We start from the raw sequence: 20,000 nt of genomic DNA on the forward strand, positions 1-20,000 counted from the left end.
GTAGATAAAAATTTGAATAATGAAAATATTGAAGGTTTGGAAATGTAGACATTTTATTAAAGAAAATGCGTGGTGTATGTAAATGGTTGGTATAGGCATAAACTTTATTACCTGTTAAATTGATTTTATTTATGGGGAAAGTTTTGTTTATCTTTGCATCAAATACACCATTATGAAGCTAGTTTTATGATTTAGTGTTACCTTGCCAGGAGTGAAGCCATTTTGGAAATAAACACAGGGTTGAGACTTATTCTTGGGGCATGCTAAGGCTACGGCTGTCTAATGGGGTGGGGCGTAGCACACCTCTCTGTAGGTAAGGATACAGCTCCTAGGTTAGGTTAGGCGGGATGAATCTTAGGTTATATGGTGTTCCTGTGCTCCTCTCTTAAAATGTGGTTTTCAGTCATAACTTTTGAAATTTTACACCCGGGTTGTCCTAACCAACTGCAAAAGTTCCGAAAATGCTGCCCATGAGGGTCATTGAATAACTTACAAAACAATTTACCCAATAGAAGCAAGTAATCAGGCAATATGAATTGAAATGCAAAAAGAAGAGTAGGCGTAATTGGAAAGCTTATGGACTTATATTTTTCGCGAGTTGTATATAGGTACTGGTTGTCCAAAGTGAAAATAAGAAATCCATGCCTATGAAAAATACGGAAACTCTTAGAAATATAATCAGACAGTTTTAAAGGGAGAACAGAATGTGGTATGGTTTTAACTGTGCAGATAAAGAAACAAATATATAGGTAAAACAAGAACCTAAATCAGAAGATAAGAGGGAGGTGAATGACATGTAAAGGCTAATTTTATGAACCTAAGAAGTGCTTGAAGAGAATGTTTTGTACAGAAGCATAAGAACATTCATAAAACAGATAAATATTGAAGAGGACTTGAGAGTGAAGAGGGTTAGCTTTAACTATTATTGTCTTTTCGTCTTAAGCCATTTCCTTAGAGGGATTCTTTTTCATAAGCACCAAGGTATTAATATGTGTAATGAGTAGGAGCCGAATTATTAGTGATAGCCGCAGCAGAAACAGTGATAATATTTTACCAGAGAATGAATGCAGTTGTATAGAATTTTAGATAAGCGCTATGGGTATAGTTGAAACAAAGAATTCCTGGTACACCTCGCTCTAAAGAAGTGCACCCAGCCAAACACTTTCTACGTGGCGAGTTTTGTGATTAGCCCAGGCCACCACCTCTGACAACTCTAACTGTTTGGTTACTCGCCACAAAGTAAGAGTGTGACAGGGTTCACTTCTTTGGAGCTAGGTGTACCAGAGACTTCTGTATCCAACTGTACATTCACTGTTATTTTGGAAAAAAAATGTCTGCTATCATTAGAAGCACATCATATAAATTAACTATATTGAAGCTATAAAATTTAACTTTCCATTTCACGCGACCAGAATTTTTCAAAGAATAAATTAAGAACCCATAGAAGTGTATAAGGACACAATTAACAGATTGCACTTCGACCACCTACCTTGAGGTCGTCATAGCTTTGCGTCCCAAGCTTCAGAAGCTGTGAGATTTGAGGAGCGTGTTCCACAGGCATGCCGAGCTTTCTCACGTCGCTGGCAAACTCCTTGACATGCTCGTAGTCCCCAGCAATGGCGTGATGCGCAAACTTGGATAGCTTGGTCGTGAGTCTTTCAGCCTTGGACAGCTGGCCGGGACGGACACCAGGCCTCTCTTTGTAGAAGATGTATTGAACCTTTACGGTAAAGATCTTGCCGAACTGGTCGAATTGCTGTGCGCCTGCAGGGTCGAGGGGAAAAGGTCTTGCTGAATTTAGGTTTTTTATTATTTTATTTTTTTTTTATTATAGTATGTTGTTAAGGGGAATATTGATTTGTTAAGCCTTGATTATTTGCTTGGAAGTGCAGTTATAAGAAAGTAAATGATTTGCATATCCTAGATAGGATACATCCTAAGACACTTATTTTCTCCCATTTTCTTTCTGTTACATTTTATAATTGGTGGGAGTAACTTCGGTATTATTTTGTGGCACCTAGGTAATCCCAGTTACCATTCTAATCAATCTTATACGATATAGTGATAATATAAACATGTTTTCGAATATCACCCTGTTGATAATTTAAGCAATCTCTCTCTCTTTCTTTAAAATTTACTTTGTTTTTTTTATTTTCACATGATTTATAACAAGTTACTGTCCTCCTTAGTCTGGCTGAGATTTTTTTTTTTTTTTGGGGGGGGGGTTAACTTGCTGTACTCCCATGCTGACCTACTACGTTTTTAATTCTCCCAGATCACATTAATAGGCTCATTGATTTTTTTTCGTTACCAGGATATTATTGCTATGGACAGAATGATCAGATTTGCGACATAAGGTTAGACATTGCCCCTGGTATCTATTTTGATAACAAATGAAATCGAAAACTGTTTTGTTTAAATGTTCAGAGTCAAAGGACAAATTCTCTTAAAATCGAAGGTCATTCATTCAAGTAATGCATCGTTTTCATCAATAATACTTGTGCTGAGAAAATAAGCAAATACATTCATTTATAAATGCAGCATTGTTAATGTATGAAGTGTTTTTGTTTAATGTGGAGTTGAGTCAGAAGAATTATTAAAAGAAGAATGAAGGTTTGTTACTGTAGGATGTCGCAATCTTATCAAAACCAAATTTTATCTCTTGATGACTTACGTTGTAAGCACAGCTTAGGTATTACTATTCATATTGACAAATCTAAGAAATTTAGTATTTAGTATTCAGTATCCTTAGCAGAGGTCTTGATTAAATTAGTGGTTTATAAAGTTTGACTCCAGTAAAACAAAAGCATCATTGTTTAGCTGATATCTTAGCAGATTTAATCCCTAATTCCCTGTGCGTTGTAAACACTAGGTTAGTGATTTTGAATATTCTACAGTGCCTAGTGTTAGCCTTAACTCCTGGTCTTTATATTGCATCAGATATTACACAACTATTCTAATGCAGCTAAGAGGATGATCATAAATTCACTGCTAAAGGAAGTTCTGCCGAAACATAAAGTCAAAATAAGGCTTTATTTTTAATGCCACTAAACCGGACGTACATGTAAGAGATGGATACCCTATAATTCTTCAAATATTTTCATAGTTTTATGATATATATATCATAAAACTATGAAAATATTTGAAGAAGACGAAATGGAATTCGTAAAAGTTAATTCACGAGAGAGGCGATCTTCAGGAGACTAGTTCAAATTACATAATAGTATAAATAGTTTGTGGGAACTTGTTTACATAAATTAAATTAATTGCCTTAGATCATTGAATGGTGATTATCCAAATATTTTGGGACGAAATTGGGATCCTTTGTTATGAAAAAAATTCTTGAGCACAAAACTTACCGATATCAGATACTGAATAGCATGCTTGGAGTGGCAGTTCCTGGAACGGGTCCTTTTCGTCCTTGTTATTGAAGAGTTGTAGAACACCATTATCAGTGAGTTTGACATAGACCTTCTTCCAAAATCTGCAAGTGTCAATATCAGATGAAACTAGGGCTCTCTCTCTCTCTCTCTCTCTCTCTCTCTCTCTCTCTCTCTCTCTCTCTCTCTCTCTCTCTCTCTCTCTCTCAGGGGATGTGGGAATCAATATATTGTCATGAGTCAGCCACAATGTCTTTCCCATCACATATTCCTTGCTTCCTAGAATTTTTTTGTCATATTTGCGTCACCAGTTAATATTCATCATCAGTCACTCATCATTTTCATTTCAACAAACATATCTCTAGTTCATGTTTATCACTTCAATAATAATAATGGTAATAATAATCATATGGGGTTACTGAACTTAATTTTCAATTTTCTTCGTAAACACACGCTTGGCCTCTTTGATTATGAATTGCAAATTAGTTATTCATTCTTTCAGAATACCGGCGTTCTTTCCCCCATAAATTTTTAAACACAAGTTTAAGACTGTTTGTATGATTTAGTTTACTTTTGCCACTCTCACATAAATATTCAGTGCGATACATTTTTGTTTATATGTATATGTATTAATACATCTCCATGTTCAGAGGCTATATATATATATATATATATATATATATACGTGTGTGTGTACAAACACACTCGCTCATACATACACTAAGGCATAATACAGGTATTGAAACACTCGTACATACAGTACATATTTTTCAATACTGTAACACATAAGGTGTATCTTACCTATTCTCGCCTAAATGTTAGGTCCTCAAGAGAACAAACACATCTTTTTTAATTCTCACAGCTGGCTTCCTATTTCTTTTGCCTCCACTGTCGCCTAACTAAACTTTTATCTAACACTCATTCTTAAACACCTTGAATCTGAAAGTCCGTTATCGAATTTCCAATGTGCTTTGCCTCAGGCTAGATCTACGTATGACTTTTGCTACTCACAACTCACAAACCTTTTGTTAACTACCTTGCTAAATCGACTTAATGTCAATTTATTATTTTTTTTTTTAAATATGTATATAACCTTATCTAACCTTATTATATCTTGTTGAAGGTGAAGAACCTTTTCCTATCTCTAGTAGTTTTATTTATTATGTACCTGTTGTTTAAACTCTTTCGCTTCTTAATATCAGGGACCTTTTCCAGTTTACTCTTTCTACAATTCTTTCATTCAACTTCCATTCTTGTCCACACTTAATCTGGAATTGCCATTTCTTCGTTTATCCATTCTGATTCCTCTTGCTAATCTAAAATGGGGATCTTGTAACTTGGTAAGATTTGTGCATTCAAGACGACAAGTTCTGCTCATTTCCATGTATTCTTTCTCTTCCAGTTCTTGATTTTTATGGAATGTAATTAATCTTCCTGTTCTCAGGAAGAGTTATTGGGTCCTTTAACTAGCCAGACAGTACTACATTGGATCCCGTTCTCTGGTTACGGCTCATTTAATCTTTGGTGACACATATGCAGAATAGTCTGGCCTATTCTTTACACATTCATCTCTTTCCTCATGCACTTGACAATACTGAAATTACCAAACAATTCTTCTCTCAAGAGGTTGACTACTGCACTGTAATTGTTCAGTGATTAATTTCCTCTTGACAAGGGAAGAAGTCTCTTTAGCTATGGTAAGAAGCTCTTCTAGGAGAGGGACACTCCAAAATCAAACCATTGTTCCCTAGTCTTTGGTAGTGCCATAGCCTGTGTACTATGGTCTTCCACTCTCTTGGTTAGAGATTTCTTGCTTGAGGGTACACTTGGGCACACTATTCTATCTTCATTTCTTTTCCTCTTGTTATTTTGAGGTTAAGATTTGTTTTAATATTATTGTTCTTAAACTTCACTTCTAGTTTTTCCTTATTTCCGTTCCTCACTGGGCTATTTTCCCTTTTGGAGCCCTTGGGTTTCTGGTATCCTGTGTTTCCAACTAGGATTGTAGCCTAGGATATAATAATGATAATGATAATTTTGAATATCCAAGTTACAGTACTTTAAACTTGCCTTGGAGGGATCACTTGGCTGAGGCTACTAAACTTTCATTTTAAAAAACTGGAAATATTGTTTAGATGCTCCAACATATTTTCTCCCTTGCAGTTATTAAAGCTTTATACTGTACTTACTCGTCCAGATTTACAGATTTGTATTTTTTTTTGTGGTGCTTCAATTTTCTTTCCTTCTTCCAGAAGGCTGTATCTAAGACAGTTTCTTCGATTATGACCTCAATCATACTTTGTGTCTCAACACTATGAAAAAAATTTACCGTAAAAAACGGTAAAAATCCTAGAATAAATGTTGTCAAGCATTTACCGTTTTAAAAACGGATATATTGACGTAAAGGAGTGTTTTTACGGTCAGTAACTCGTCAAAGATATATTAACAAAGTAGGGTAAAAATTACGGTCGACTGTATTTTACTGAAATACGACGGAGAGCAGTATATCTTTACGGAGAATATCCGATTAGAATTACATTTTTTTAAAACTAGCTACGAAGCCCCTCCGGCTTTTTTTTCTCTTTTTTTTGTAGAGTTTAAGTTATTCGTCTCTCCTACTAGGTGACCTGGCCACATCTGTTTGGTATCTCTTTTCATTTTGTGAAAATTGGCAACCCTCAGATGGCATGGTAAAGCGACTGTTGCTTCAGAATTTTATCCAAAAGTTAGATCTATCAATTCTTATGTAGGTTAGCATTCATCATCATCATCATCTCTTCCCAGAAGTATTGATTGAAAAGCTCAAGATAGAGACGACTGGCAAAATATAAGATAGCATTACCTCTCTTTATTTTTCTTCGGTCTTGAACCAGGAAATGGCATTTAGTTGACAGTCCCACTATTTTTTTTTTTTATTAGATATAATCCATTTCGATTACATATTAGAAAACTACTTTCATTAGCCGAAGAAACCCACCACATGAACATAAATGACAAAATCGAATTTTGCCAAAATATAAGAAACCACTAGATTTGATTTTTTTTTTTTTTATTATGTAGGGGACTTATTCATCAATAAGTCACTCCTTTTGTGTAAAAAGATCTACTTACAGTCAAGCACACAAATACGGACAGATCTAATAAATTCTTATATGAGTAAGGTCTACTCAAGTTATATGCTTATTAAAAGGACTTCGTTTGAAGGTCTCATTTATACAAGATTTTTTTTTTTTCAGTGAAAACTATCTAATGTTTGAGTAAATTCCGGTAAATTAATTTACCTTTTATGGAGCTAAAATTTTAGATTTTTTGAATCTAATGTAATCAACAATCTTTAGCTGAAATCTTAAGGAATGACTGAACAAGTGTCCTTTTAAGTTTTCATTCAGTTCTCATCAAATTTCGTTCAAATCACTAAAGTGTATTTACATCATTAGTACCTCCTATAGTCGGCCTACTGTCTATAAATGCAAATCCTTTTTTGAACAGAAAGAAAAAAAAAGAAAAACCAAGCTTTTCGAAAACAGAACTTGGCATGCAAGATGCTCCATTACCTCTGTTTAAAAAAAAAGCAGACGTCGTGCAGACGTGCAGAAAAAAAATATACAACAGACAGTCCGTAAAGTCAAACCACAAAAATGTAGTAATCAAAACAATGAAACCTGTATCAGTGTGAGTCGTTGTTTTCCTGATTGTTGTATTACTTTAGGGGATTAGATCTTAATTCTACTCGTATTTATTGCTAGAAGAATTTTTTTTTTTTTTTTTTTTTGTATATGGGCCTCCATTTCGGTAATTTTACGAAATGCATTGTAGAGAGAAAGAGAAACAGAGAGTGAAAATGTCTTGTTGTACCGTCAAGGACAATGTTTTTAGTGACGATTTGTTTAAAGTGCTGTATTGAAATACATGAAGAATTCTCTGCAACCTGTGAAACGAACCTATACTATCAAGAAAAATCTCGCCTAAGAATTTTGTTGCTACAAAAAAAGTATATATTTATATTCAAGCAATTTCTGTTATGCAACATGAAGAATCTCTGGTGTTTAGTAATTTCCAGCTTGTGAATTTTGTGCAACATGGCAGTGTTATAAACTCCTGTTTACTTCGTAATCATACGATTTGATTCTACATAACAGGATGTGACTAGGATGATTACTTTTACTTTAAATCACGCCCTCTTTAACGTCAGTTTTCATGATGCAAATGACGTCTGTTCAATTGAAACTTTCAGTAACTCATCATTGCATTTTTAACCTTGACATATCCTGCTTTGTAGAATCAGCGATAAATTATTGTCTTGAAGTAAGTTAAAAGATCACCAATTCTCTGTTGGGAAACAAACAAACCAAAAAGAAGTTAGAACGAATGAAATATTTCTGAATATTCATAAGCAAAATAGGAAAGCAGTGCCAAAATAGAGATTTCTGCCCCTTCATGGGGAAATCTATACTGGAGTGCAAAGGCTATGATTTTAGATGCCTTAACGGAAGTTTAAAACGAGACAAATGAGATTTAGACAGGGTAGCTCTCAGAGCTCATCTTTTGAAAGCTAAGGTGTAAGTCTTGACACTCTATGCCTTAATTTGGAAAGCTAGAATCAGGTATACAAGTCCTCAGCGTGTGCTCTTTTTCTTCAACATTGTGTTCAATCTTCTAATTCGGTCTGGTTTCAAATCTTGTAAGTCTCTAAGGAAATAGTGTAGTTACAGGAGACAATATTTCTTCAATTAGCCCCACTGCTACTTTTTTTTTTTTTTTTGTACAAATAAGTAATAAAGTCATTTAAAGAACAACAGTAGCAAACATGTCCATCCATTAATGTCAGTCAATCTTTCTAAACTACACTACTACTGTATGTCAACACAGCATACTTAATACTGTGGAGTTCTACAAGTAACAGGCCATACTAGTAATGTGACTGAATGGATTGCACAACTGAGAACGCTTATGCCAATGTCTCAAAAGCACTAAAGCCAATAAGAATAGTAATGATTGTTAATTATCAAAGTATCAAGGTTTAATGTTGTAGCTGCTGTTACTGCCGAATAGCTTTTATTTTTTTACAAGACAGCCAAAGTAGATATATGGATTTGGTGAGCCCTGGGCCTTCCACTGCTCTAAGCTACGGCTCTACAAGTATACATAAGTATGTATAGAGATATGGCGGGCTAAGGAACACTATTTCTGACCTGTTCGTCAAACCTCCTTTGCCTTCCTTCATGTGGAAGCCAGTAGACAAGCTGGCGGACCGACAGGAAAACAATGGAGTTAATTGTTATGATTCTTCTGTTGGGCAACTTTTACTTTTTTTATTTTATTCATTTTCTCATGTTCAGGTCTAACAGTCTAATAATTCCACATTTGACTTTTGAACTGAACGATAGAATCCAATTATGCCTGCTCTTGAAAAAGGCAAATTTTAATTTCATGTGAAATTTCATTACATTTTTCATGATGCTGATTGTAAATTGAATGCCAATTAATTTGGTTTCTTAGAGTAAGGAAAGTTTGAAAAATTAGATTTTCTAACCCACTAGATAACTGAAAACAAGAAACTAAAAATATCATAGCTTTACGAAGTTTATGACCATTCAACATTTTTAAGTAATCACCTCTGTCCTGTAATTTTCTTCTTGTTTGGTTGTCGCAGGTGCATCTCCCACACTTGACCAGTACTCTCTGTGCGTGGGAAATTCTCTAGAGGCTGTGACTGATCTTCCTCAAAGAGGGGTGTTGGTGGAGTTTCCTGGGAATCTGTTCGCTGCAGCTCTCCCCCTGGATGGGCTGTGTTTGAAGCTTAAAGTTAACATTTAAATCTTACTATATTATACAAGTCACTTCTGACAGAAGTTGCTTATCACAAAAATAATCGAGAATTGTAACTACAAGAAAATTTCCGGGTGTGCAATAAAGTTCTCAATAAACTAGCCAAGAAATAAGCCAATGGTCTTACCTGTTGCATCAGTAGTGGCTTCAGTTACATCAGCACCACGATCAAATGGATTAAATCTTGGAGCTGTGTCAGTGAATGCTGCATTAGCACTAACTGCAGGTGGAGGAGCCAGTACTGGTACAGGGGACACTGATCTTGGTGATGATCCTGATATATCTAATGCTGCTGGTCTGCAATATTACCCGAGTAAACAGTTAGTTGGCTTCAAGACAGGAATATGCAAGGCAAAGCTTAACATTCTTGTAACTACAGCTAATGAAAATATCTTATAATCAATGATGAAGTATAGAATATTGACAATTGTAATTCCATTTACTTGTCTTGTAATGGCATCTTGATTAACGATCTATATAAATAAATATATATATGTATATATATATATACACATATGATATGCTCTCGAAGTTAATACAGCTTCCTAGCACAGTCATGATAAAGAGGAACACTCCAGCAGTCTTAAGTAATTTTTGCTTAACCAGTGTTATAGATTTTTATGATACATACTTGATTACCACGGCTATTGGCTCGTCATCGGAATCAGCAGAGGCCTTTCTTGCTGCTCTTCTTGGAGTGGACTGAGGAGGTGGTGGTGGCTCATTCATTGCCAGGAATGAATCAAATGGTGCGCTTTCACCAAATCCAAATCCTTCCGTAGCGCCTCCTGCCCCACTTGCGTCTCCCCATGGAGAAGCGGCTTTTTGTTTTGGGAGCAAATAAATGTAAATTTTATTATAGTTTAAACACAATATTTTTTCTTTGCCAATGATGAGATGTCTGCAACTTGATTTTTGCTATTAGGAAACAAACGATCTATTTATTTATAGTTAATTATTTACTTTCAGGGAATGAAAATATAATTAAGTTACATTTTAGTAAATATGGTTTGAGTAGTCCATATTGCATATCAAATATTTAGTGCAATCATTCTCTGGATGAAAATCAGTGTTAAGGTAAATAATTTAAAAAGAATACTAACCTCTTGCTGATGATGAAAATGGATCACTTTCCTCCAGAGTGTCAGTAGTAACATTCTCAAATCTTGCAGAAAAGGCATCGAATTCTTCATCTGTTGCTACTTTAACTGCCCCTGGAGTGGATTTCTTACCTACTGAAGGTGATGCAGTAACATTTGTTGGTGGTGGAGCAAATGGATTAACCATAGAATTTCCTTCACTTTCTGCAAAAATATCTAATGTTGCCTCATTTCCACCACCAAACAGACTCATGCCCACATTTGGTGCAGGCGCCGTTGTACCAAAGAGGGCTGCGCCTGTTGAATCGGCACCTGAAGGTGCTGGTTTTGGACTGGCTTCACTACCAAAGATATCAAGTCCAGATGATCCACTTCCTGGCACATCCCCAAAGAGGCCAGTGGCTGGTGATGATGGAGGGGCTGCATGGGGAGAATCGCCAAATAATCCTGGTGATGGAGGTACTGACTGTCCTACATCTCCAAAGAGAGCCATAGCAGGGGAAGCTGGAGGAACTCCTGGTGGACTGCCAAAAAGAGCATCACCAGAAGAGGTTGGAAATGTCCCTTGGGTATCTCCAAATAGCGCTGATCCAGTGTCAGTTCCAGTAGGTGCAGTAAATGCATCTGGTTCTCCAAAAGCATTAGACTCACCGAAGGCACTGGATTCACCAAATGCATTTGCTTCACCAAAAGCATTTGATTCACCGAAAGCATTTGATTCACCAAAAGCATTTGATTCTCCAAAAGCATTTGATTCTCCAAAAGCATTTGTTTCACCAAAAGTGTTTGATTCACCAAAAGCGTTTGATTCACCAAAAGCGTTTGATTCACCAAAAGCACTGGAATCACCAAAAGCATTTGACTCTCCAAAGGCATCTGGTGCTCCAAAAGCTTCTAATGCATCATTCTTTGATCCACCAGTCGATGATGGAGCATCTGGAGAGCTAGAAATCTCATTACCCACTACTTTATTTTGGGTTTCTAAAGCATCTGTTTCAGTCAAAGGTTCAGATTGATTTGGTGATATATCTTCAGTTTTGTTTAAAGCATCTGTGGAATCAACTTGTTCATTGTTTACTGTTGGTGGAACAGGTTCAGGAGAGCCAAAAACTTCCATTGCTTCTACTTTCTCTTCATTTACTGAGGCTGAATCTTGAGTTTCTGTTTCTATAGTTGGTATTTTGGTAAAATCTTCATTAGCACCTTGAGCATTAGCTTCAATAACAGTTGGCTCGCTATCTGTCTGCTCACTTACTTGTTCAGGTGAGACAGACTCCTCTATTGCTGTGGGCTCAATATGACTTTCAGATGATACTGTTGTTTCTGTTACAGTAGGTATTTCACTTGTAGTAACTTCATTTTCAGTTGGCTGCTCTGGAGCCTTAGTTTCACTACTATCATCACCAGATAAGAGGTCAAGGGCTTTAGAATCTTCCTTGGGAATTTCAGACAGAAGATCTGAGGAATTTTGTGTATCGATTTCATCTTTCTGAGCAGCGACACCTTGGGATAATAAATCATCAGATAGCAGGTCAATATTGGATGTTTGTGACTGTGGCTTGTTAAACAAACTGAGAATGTCCTGATTTGTTTTCGGTTTCTGAACATTTGTATCTCCAAATAAGTCAAATTCATCTGAGGTAGCAGGTGCAGCATTTTGCTGTGCTGTGTTGGAAGCGTTTTTTGACTCGTCCATCTCATGATCACTAATCTCTATAGTTTGCCCAAATATAGCACTGAATGAGTCATCATTTTCCTTTTCTGGTGCAGTTACTTGAATATCTGGAGTAGGGCTAGGTGTATTTGTTGCTCCATCACCTGGTGAAGGACATGGTGTTCGAGTGGTGTTGAATTTTTCATGTAATGTATCTGTTGTAGCCTCCATGGCACCAATAACAGTTTGTAAGAGATCTTTGGTTTCTTTTGAAGGTGGTGGTGGTCTAGGGGGAGGAGGTCTTCCTGGTACAGCAGCAGCATCCTCTACAACAATAGGTCCATCACTCATCAAATCAACTATTGGAGCTGGTTGCGAAGGTGGCTGGGGTCTTGCTGGAGGTACTGGAGAATGGAGAACTGTTGTTGGTATTGGTTGATGAGGATGTTCTGCAGTTGTTGGAACTGCTTCTGGCACAGTAGGGCTGCCAAAAAAGTCTTGGTCCACGGGTACTGAAGGTGTCCCAAATATATCTGTTTGATTTTGAGGTGCTGCATTTCCAAAATGTTGTGATACATCTGGTACACCAAAAGGATTCATATCGGTTGGATACGAACCAGGGTCTCCAAACAGTCCTGCTGCAGCAGCATTTGAATCATCAATTTGATCTGCAAATGGGTTAATTCCTGTGTATGTTGTGGCAGAGAAGTCAAATGCCCCTCCATTTAGGAATGGGTTAGCTGCAGCATCACCAACATCAGCTGGGGGAGCTGGGTCATCAAAGAGGAAGGGGTTCTTCATATTTCCGCCGAAATCCATGGTGAATGTCTTTAATTACAAAATGGAAAGTTTATGATTATGCTATATTAGAAGTATCAAATGGGTCTTCAGCAGCACTCAAAAGCTCTGATTCGAGATATTTTAATTCTGCTTTGCTTGGTCCAATATTTGCAGCTATAGATGTGTCAAATGGATCATAGTCCTCTTCAAGGTTATCTGCTGCTAGTTGCTGTCTACTTGCTAGTAAAGGCTGGTCAGGGATATTGTGATCTTCAGTAGAGTCAAGAAGATTCACAGGAGTGTCTGGTTTTTTTATTGGAGGTGTTGGGCGCTTAGGTAACTTTGTTTCCTCCTCTCGGGGATCAAACTCGTCGTCACTTAGGTTTCTTTTAACACCAGAATCAGATAAAAGTTCAGATTCAAGGGTTTTAAGTTCAGTCTTGCCGAACTTCTCGGCAATAGAGGTATCAAAAGGATCAAAGTCGTTGGTTTCTTCCTTGTGCTGACCTTGGACTGGCTGTAGTGTTGGCCCAAGATCCTCAGTTGGGGAAGAAGAAAGAAAGTGATCAGCAGAAAAGTTAGGTGCGTTGCTTGTTGCTAATGACAAATTTGTTGCTGTTATTGTATCACTAATTACCGATTTTGAATTAGTTTCTGTATTGCTGCTTGTGAAAAGTGTTTCTTCAAGGGCCTTAATCTCTGTTTTACAGAGTTTCTCAGCAATGCTTGTGTCAAATGGGTCAAAATCCTCGGGTATTTCACCCTCTTTAGGCTGTTCAACGGTGTTCAGACTAGGCTGCAATGGAACACTTTGATCAGTTGGGGTTGTTGCAAGAAGGCAAGGTGCTGTGGGTACTGATGGTCGACTTGGCTTCTGAGTGACTTGAAGTGTCTTGGTCTCTTCTCCTCGAGGGTCAAAATCGTCAGCAATATTAGTTGCAGTATTTTCTGAACTCAATAGTTCACTCTCAAGCTGCTTTAGCTCAGTTTTGCCAAATTTTTCTGCAATAGAAGTATCAAAGGGATCAAAATTTTCAGTAGTGTCAGAAGTTTTGAATTCAGTGGGTGCAAGCAGTTCAGCTCCTGGTGGTGAACCTGCTGGTGTAGCAGTTAATAGGCACTGAGGCTGGGCAGGGGATGGAGGTCGGGATGGCTTCGAAGGTTTTTTTGGTACTTCAGTTTCTGCTCGAGGATTAAAGTTTTCGATTTCTTCAACAACAGGATTATTGGCAGTGACAAGCAATTCACTTTCAAGAACTTTCAATTCAGTTTTTCCAAATTGATCAGCAATAGATGTATCAAATGGATCAAAGTCTTCAGTCTGTGTATTGGAGGTGTTATCTGCTGGTTCAAGTGTTGGTTGAAGGGTTGGGTGCTCATCAACAGGTGTTGCAGCTAGCAGACACTTTGGAGAAGGTAGGGGAAGTGACTTGACTGGCAATTCAAGGGATTTGGTATCAGGCCTTTCCTTTTCTGCTTTTGACACTTGTGAGGATTGATCACTTGTTAGTAGTTCATTCTCTAAGGCTTTTAATTCGGTTTTTCCAAAGTTCTCAGCAATAGATGTGTCAAAAGGGTCTATTTCTGTGTCAACACTCTTTTGCAGACTTTGATCATCTACATTAGAAGGCTGAAGTGCTGGATTTGTATCAGTAGGTGTTGTAGCAAATATATGTCCTGGGCTGGGTGGAGGTCGAGGAGGTGGATGTTTTTTATCTGAAGATGACTGAGCTGAATCACTAAGTAATTCTGCTTCTAGTGATTTGATTGCAACTTTTGCTGCTATAGAAGTGTCAAATGGATCAAAATCGTCTTCTTGTGGCTGTTGAGAGGGAGTTAAAACTGGTCCACTTTCGACTTCTTCGTCACCGGCTGTTAACAAACAAGGAGGAGAGGGCTTAGCCTGAGTTTCTGTGGAAGTTGGTTCTTCTGCTCTTGGATTGAAATCAAAATCATCAATATCTGCTTCACTTAAGCTTTGGCCAGCTTTGTTTTGATCATTGGTAAGTAATTCTGTCTCTAGAACTTTTAACTCTGTCTTGCCAAATGCTTCGGCAATAGAAGTATCAAATGGATCAAAACTCTCTGATTTTGATATTTCGGCACCAGAGTGAGGTTGCAAAGTCTCGGAGAGGTCTAAAGTAGTTTCTTGAGAGGCAAGATGATCTACAGGTAAGTGTACATCTGCAATAGAAGTGTCAAATGGATCTACTTCTTCAGGTACTTTTACTGTTGGAGGTGCTGGTCTAATTGGCGGGGGTTGTTTTGCTTTTTTTCCTGATGAAATGGATTCACCCAAAGCCTCTTCTGCAAAGCCTACGTCAAAGGGATCCTTTTCTATTTCCTGAGGCTCTTCTGGACCAAGTACTTGTGCAGCAACAGATGTATCAAAAGGATCGTCTTCAAGATCTGTGAACTCCTTTTCCTTTGCTTTTGCAACAGACTCCGCTGCTAGGAAAGCAAATTCTGCGTCAAACTCGTCTTCAATTGGATCAGGTTCAGCTGGTATCAATGTTTCATTTATCACTTCAGATTTGTCTATAATATCAAATTCAGCAACAAGATCCTTAAGATCTAAGTCTTTTCCGTTATCTTTAGTTTCTTTACTATCTGGCTCTTCTCCATTTGATTCCAAAAATTCACTTAAATCTACTTCTTTGTTTTCACATGCAATAACATTTTCTGCAAGTAACTCTTCATTCTCTTTTGATTTACCTTCATCAGAAAGAACAGAAGGAGATGTAGCCCTAGGAGTTGGGCAGAGAACTACACTTGTTTCTGGGAAATCGGTAGAATCTGTAACGCACAGTATATCATCGAGAACATTAATCTCTGGTTCCTTTGTTGTATCCTGTTCTTTTTCACCTGTCTGGCTATTTAAGTTTTCATTATCATCGTCATCTGCGAGCAAATTTATCTCCTTTTGAATAACACGCCGACGCTTCGAATCTGGTGGCGGTGTTCCAGTAGGTTTGTCTGCAGTCTGAACCTTGCCTGTTAAAACATCAACTGCGCAGCCTAGATTCACAAGTTTCTTCTTCTTTTTCTCTGGTTCTTGCTTCTTTACACTGGTTTCCTTTGGTTTTGGCTTCTCAGTATGTAAAACTTTATCAACCACTGATGTATCAAATGGGTCAGGCTCATTAGGGTCTTCAGTTGTTGGGCTGTCAGGAATATAATGGAGTTTGACCTGCCCACTTTCTACATTATCGACATATGTTGTGTCAAAAACTTCAGTAAAGTCATCAACATCAACATCTGGAAGATCTTCAATGAACTGTAGAGGGGCAAGTTCAGGCTCTGACTCTGGTTCAGGTTCTTCAAGTTCTTTTACGTCTTCCTCATTGGTAGCCTCTGACTCTTCGTCTATTCCTCCCTTCTCAAGATCAACCCACCTCTTGCCACCAGTGGTAGCAGGTGCTGGTGCTTCAGCAGATGTTTCCTGAACCACCTCAACTTCTTTCTGACAGAGTTCTTCTTTCTTCTGGAAATAACTTGCTTCCTTGATTTGATGGAGGTTGTCGCTGGTCTTCTTTAGAACAGTGTCAGTTGCAGCAAAGAAACTTCTCCAGTCTTCTTTTGCAGGTGAGGCTTCCTGAGTATCAGAAGTGCCGGTTGCTCCTTCTTCTGGTGCTACTGCTTCGGCTTCTCCTGGTATATTTTCCTTCTCTTCTGAAGTTTCAGGCTGCTGCTGCTGTTGCTGCCCAGCAAGTCGTCGTGCTTCTTCTTCTTTTTCTCTTTTATATTGCTCTAATTCCTCTGGAGTAAATAACTCATCATTCTTTCCTTTCTTTCCTTTGATTTTTTTCTTGATTCCTTTTTTTATTTTGAGCATCGTATTTCGTCGATGGAGAGACCCTGAAAATCAAGAAAAGATCATTAGCTAGTTGCAAATATGTCAGAACTGTGTAACTAATAATAGTTCCTCTAGTAATGCAAAATTTTACTGATATTCTTGATGCAATACAAAATATGTGTACTACCATCAATATCTTTAAAAGTGTGCATAAACATGACATTAATAATAATAATAATAATAATAATAATTATAATAAGAATAATAATAATGATTAATTGACTTATTAATTCATGTAAATTATCGTCGCAACAACAATGGTCATCATCGCTGGAAATCAGTAATTTAAAGTCATTGGATAATATTAATGATATTATTCGGGAAAAAATCACTTAATTCACACAAGCTTTACAGATACGTTCAAATACCATACACTCTTGGAACTATAAAGCATGAAAACTAATACAATCTTGGAGTAAAATCCATCTTTTCAAAAATGCAACCTTCTTCAACAAACTTAATAACTCTGCTTGATTTATTCACAAAATCTCCTCCAAGAACCCTGGTCAAAAGGCCATTCAAAATGGATGACTTTGTCCTGCCAGTAATAACAGAGAGAGCGGCAGAGTGCGTTTAATAATTCCCAGTATTTTTGGATACAACCTGCCAGACTTTTCAAAAAGGATTTTCCAAGCCCCTTTATTCTCATTCTAAAGATTTAAACTTAAAGTTGAACCTAAAATGAGATAAAGCTACTGAAAATGGAGTTGGCTGTAGTAATTTTCTTTTCGCTGTTAAGAACCCGCTAATCCACGGCATAAAAAAAAGCGTTTGCAATTTGAATACGTAGTGGGTTGTGGCGGCCTGGTGGTAGCGTCCTTGCCTGGTGATAGGCAGACTAGGGTTGGAGTCCTACTCAAACATGATAGTTCCTTAGATCGCTGCAACCTCACCATCCTTGTGAACTAAGGATGGGGGGTTTGCAGAAGCTTATAAGTCTATCTGTTGAGTCATCAGCAGCCATTGCCTGGCCCTCTTTGGTCCTAGCTTGGGTGGAAAGGGGGCTTGGGCACTGATTATCTGCTCTTAAGATGAGTTCCTCTCCTGTAGGTATGAGTTTGGTATGTAAATTATGTAAGACTTTTGTCGTTAATTTCATTGTGTTCTTCATTCAATTCTATATATGTAAATACCGTTATTTTTAAGAATTAACTTTTTATTTCACATATTCTGTTGCGAAGTCTTACGTAATCTGTTTAAGAGTGTTATATGATCCACACGAGATATGAACAAGGGCTTATGTAATTCTTTTTATGGTATTGCGTCTTGTGTGTGAGAAAATACGCAATTCTTATATTTGCCACGTGTTTTGGAAGGTTCTCAGAAACCCCATTGTAAGTTTTTATCTTTTTTTTTTTTTTTTTTTTTTTTTCTGAGAACAGTTGGTGGGCGGAGCTGCTGAGAGAGAGAGAGTTGCCTGAAAGCAAGGTTTGTCTCTGAATTTTTTATCGAGTTGGCATCTTTGCTGTCACTAGGTGTCGGCCCCTAAGCCACAAGAATGATCCATTTGGAATAGTCTAGAAGTATATATATATATATATATATATATATATATATATTTTCAGGTCATGTTCCTTGGCCATCTTTGGGATAAGATGTTCATGCCGAATAGCACATGATTTCAGATACCCAAATACACCTTACTCCATCACTTCCTACTTTAATGCGAGTCCACTTTCTGCTTGATGAGAAAGTGTAAGACTAGAATGTTCGATGTTGGCCAATGGTGGGTGATGCTCACAGCTTCAGATATCCTGAGGCTGCAGTAGTTATTCTCCCTGTGAACGATCTTGGTTCCATCAATGAGTTCTTTCAGGGAGGGTTTCTGTTTTTGGATATCGATGTAATGTTGGTGCATGGCTCTTGGTACGTCTTCGGAGTGTCGTTGTAGAGTTTCCGATGTAGCCTTCTCTGTGTCTCGCAATTATGGGTAAGAAAAAGTATAGACTACGTTTGTACACTTAATTTGGTCTTCTGGGGACGGTGCCTTTCCTCATCACCAGAGCTGCTACTAGATTTGACTTGTTATAGATTCTAAGTTGTACTCTACGGTAAGGGACTTATGGGTTAACACCTCGATTGTTGATTCCTCGCAAGGCACGGCTTTCATTTTCATAAGCCAATCCAAAGTTAAGGAGATGGTAGAGGATTAGAGATGGTTAAAGATAAACCCAAAATCAAAAGGATATATTTTGGAAATAGTTAGATGAGTTAGCAAAAGTATGTCCTCATAGTTTCTTTTTTTCTGACGGAAAACTAATAATTCAAAATTACGAAAGGTATTAGAATTCTTCTTCTGCAAGAGTAGGAAACTACACAAAATCCTAATCCATGTCCCGCCGTGAGTCTACTCTTCTCGTTAGCAAGCCCCTCATTACATAAACTGACGGTATATCGATTATTGGACAGAGAACGTTGTAGTACGAGGAAGTTGCCCCAAAGCAGAAGCGTTATGTACAGTAGTAGACAAGCTAACATGAGACGGCACAGATTACGTACAAAGTGAAAAACAGTAGCAGAGTACAGAGTACTGACTCTGGACGGTAATATCATCTTTCTGATTGAATAAGACTATAGAAGGCGAATAGATGAAAAGAAAATGAATAAGGAAAATTAGGTAAATTGTATTTTGATGTTTAACAACTGGAAGGTTTAGGAATCATTAAGAAAAGAAGGGCTTGCAATGTACAGTGTGTGTCTTAATATAAGTTTCCTAGGTATAGTCTAGCTGAAAAGGATTTCATACGTATTCGAATCCGCCATTCGGTTTAAGGTTGCTCATGAGCGGCGATGCCAAGGGACAGGATAGCAATTTAGAAACCGACCAAATATATATTTGATCGGTGCTTACGCCTCTTCTACACCCAAGCTGGGCTCTGGAAGAGCCAGGTAATGGCTAGTGGGGTCTCAGCATAGACACCTGTATTTTAATCCGTGGCATACTACTAGATTCACAATGAATGAGAGTCGGTGTATTTCCAACCGGAAAAAATAGCCCAGAGAGGAAAGGAAATAAGGAAATAAATAAACTACAAGAAAAGTTATGAATAATAGAAATAAAATATTTTAAGAACAGTATAAACATTACAATATATCTTTCATATATAATTTATAAAGAGAGACTTATGTCAGCCTATTCAACATTGAAACATTCACTGCAAGTTTCTGGGTAACTAGTCATGAACATCAGATTGGTAGCCTCAATGTGATATTTTCAGAAAAAGGAATGTCTGGTAATTTCTGCCGCTAATTATGTTAGGATCCCGACTTCCTACTTGCTCGTCTATTGTTAAATTAGTACAAAATTAAGTTAAGGATACGAGTCACCATGTTCTTGCTGACAGAATTATACGGTACAAAAACAGCAACGCTGACCTTTTAATATTTTTGAAAGCAATAAG

The 20,000-nt window shown here is 37.4% G+C and overlaps 2 protein-coding genes across 5 annotated transcripts in view; both read right to left on the minus strand.

Moving 5' to 3' along the window:
* The window catches only part of stnB (stoned B), a 22,997-nt gene extending 10,215 nt beyond the window's left edge, over positions 1 to 12,782 (minus strand). Inside the window, exons 1-7 of one of the 2 annotated variants that reach the window (XM_068378893.1) lie at positions 10,313 to 12,782; positions 9,841 to 10,030; positions 9,337 to 9,506; positions 8,996 to 9,167; positions 8,573 to 8,623; positions 3,360 to 3,484; positions 1,490 to 1,764 (exon numbers count right to left, since the gene is read on the minus strand). In XM_068378893.1, the coding sequence (XP_068234994.1) occupies positions 1,490 to 1,764; positions 3,360 to 3,484; positions 8,573 to 8,623; positions 8,996 to 9,167; positions 9,337 to 9,506; positions 9,841 to 10,030; positions 10,313 to 12,782 (3,453 nt within the window). The remainder of the gene's footprint in view (positions 1 to 1,489; positions 1,765 to 3,359; positions 3,485 to 8,572; positions 8,624 to 8,995; positions 9,168 to 9,336; positions 9,507 to 9,840; positions 10,031 to 10,312) is intronic. The other variant, XM_068378894.1, reaches the window with a different exon arrangement.
* Positions 12,783 to 12,819: 37 nt separating this feature from the next.
* The window catches only part of stnA (stoned A), a 91,049-nt gene continuing 83,868 nt past the window's right edge, over positions 12,820 to 20,000 (minus strand). For all 3 annotated transcript variants that reach the window (XM_068378903.1, XM_068378904.1, XM_068378905.1), the window contains exon 2: positions 12,820 to 16,601. In XM_068378903.1, the coding sequence (XP_068235004.1) occupies positions 12,820 to 16,578 (3,759 nt within the window). In that variant the 5' untranslated portion in view covers positions 16,579 to 16,601. The remainder of the gene's footprint in view (positions 16,602 to 20,000) is intronic.

This window comes from Palaemon carinicauda, chromosome 8 (assembly GCF_036898095.1).
Source record: "Palaemon carinicauda isolate YSFRI2023 chromosome 8, ASM3689809v2, whole genome shotgun sequence".
Taxonomy (NCBI): domain Eukaryota; kingdom Metazoa; phylum Arthropoda; class Malacostraca; order Decapoda; family Palaemonidae; genus Palaemon; species Palaemon carinicauda.